The sequence below is a fragment of the Merops nubicus genome, unplaced genomic scaffold, assembly GCF_000691845.1.
Source record: "Merops nubicus isolate BGI_N331 unplaced genomic scaffold, ASM69184v1 scaffold40915, whole genome shotgun sequence".
Taxonomy (NCBI): Eukaryota; Metazoa; Chordata; class Aves; order Coraciiformes; family Meropidae; genus Merops; species Merops nubicus.
Window position 1 is genome coordinate 2,758 of NW_008612396.1, and position 1,138 is coordinate 3,895.

At 57.8% G+C, this 1,138-nt stretch overlaps 1 protein-coding gene across 1 annotated transcript in view; it reads right to left on the minus strand.

The window, feature by feature from the left end:
- PRC1 (protein regulator of cytokinesis 1) overlaps positions 1-1,138 on the minus strand; it is a gene marked incomplete at both ends in the record, with an annotated part of 4,114 nt that overhangs the window by 2,479 nt on the left and 497 nt on the right. The window contains 3 exons of the mRNA XM_008941522.1: positions 6-101; positions 325-461; positions 596-743. Of these exons, the coding sequence (XP_008939770.1) occupies positions 6-101; positions 325-461; positions 596-743 (381 nt within the window). The remainder of the gene's footprint in view (positions 1-5; positions 102-324; positions 462-595; positions 744-1,138) is intronic.

A 1,138-nucleotide genomic window follows, 5' to 3' on the forward strand; every position in this document is an offset into this window, starting at 1 on the left:
CCCGCCTTGGAAAGTGCCTTCTTCAGCTTGCCCCGCTGCTTCTCCTCCCTCAGCAGGTTGCCCCCGCGGTTGGCGAAGCGGCTGGGGTCGGTCGCTTTCCTCTGGTGGGGGAGGTCAGCAGAGAGCGGGGGTCAGGAGGGACAGGACAGAGACCCTGCAGGACGCCGCCCCTGCTGCACACCCCCTCCCACGCTACCCCAGTGCTCAGGGAGGTGCCCCCCACCCTCGTGGCTGCCCTGTGCCTCCCTGCCCTGTCCCAGCAGCACTCCAGCTGGGACTGGAGGCGCTGCCCAGCAACCGAGCACACTCCTGCCCAGACAATACCTCCAGCTCCAGAAACAGCTTCCAGTTCTCCTCCCACTTCTGCACGGCCTCAAACAGGTCTTTGTGTGCTTCATAGTAGCTCTTCACTCTCTCCACCTCAGCATCATGGAGCTCGAGCAGGGTCTCTGTGTAGTCCTCTGGAGAGAAGACAACAGCATGTTCAGGAGGCAGCAAGAAGCTGCCTGTGGGTCTGAGCCAAGGGCAGCCCTTCTTAGGAAGCACCCTGCAGCTCCCAAGGGCGAGTCCACGAGCAGGAAAAGCAAGTACCCACCATCATAATAGGGGCTGAAGTTCTCCCTCTGCTCCTGACTGTAGAAGCATTTATCCCAGTAGCCAGCCAGCTCTGCCCGGATGGCCTGAATCACAGTTTTCATGTTCTGCAGCTTCAGTTCCTCCAGATGGTCCACTTCCAACTGCAGCTGCCAACAAAACCAGGGCACAGACTCAGAGAAGACAGCACAAAGAGATGCCACTTTCTAAAACAAGGCAGTTATCATCACCCCATCCTAGCTCCTCCACCCACGAGGACAGCATTTGGCCTGCTCATCTCATGAAAAAGAAACAGACTGGTTTGGGTAGAAAGGGACATTTCAAGATCATCTAAGTCCAATCCCCCTGCAGGGAGCTGGGACATCTCGAGCTAGAGCAGGGTGCTCAGAGCCCTGGCCAACCTCACCTGGGATGGTTCCAGGGATGGGGCAGCGACCACCTCTCTGGGCAGCCTGGGACAGGGGCTCACCACCCTCAGCAGCAAAAATGTCTTCCTTCTCTCTAACCTCAGACTCCCTTTTATAGTTTCAAACCATCCCCCCTT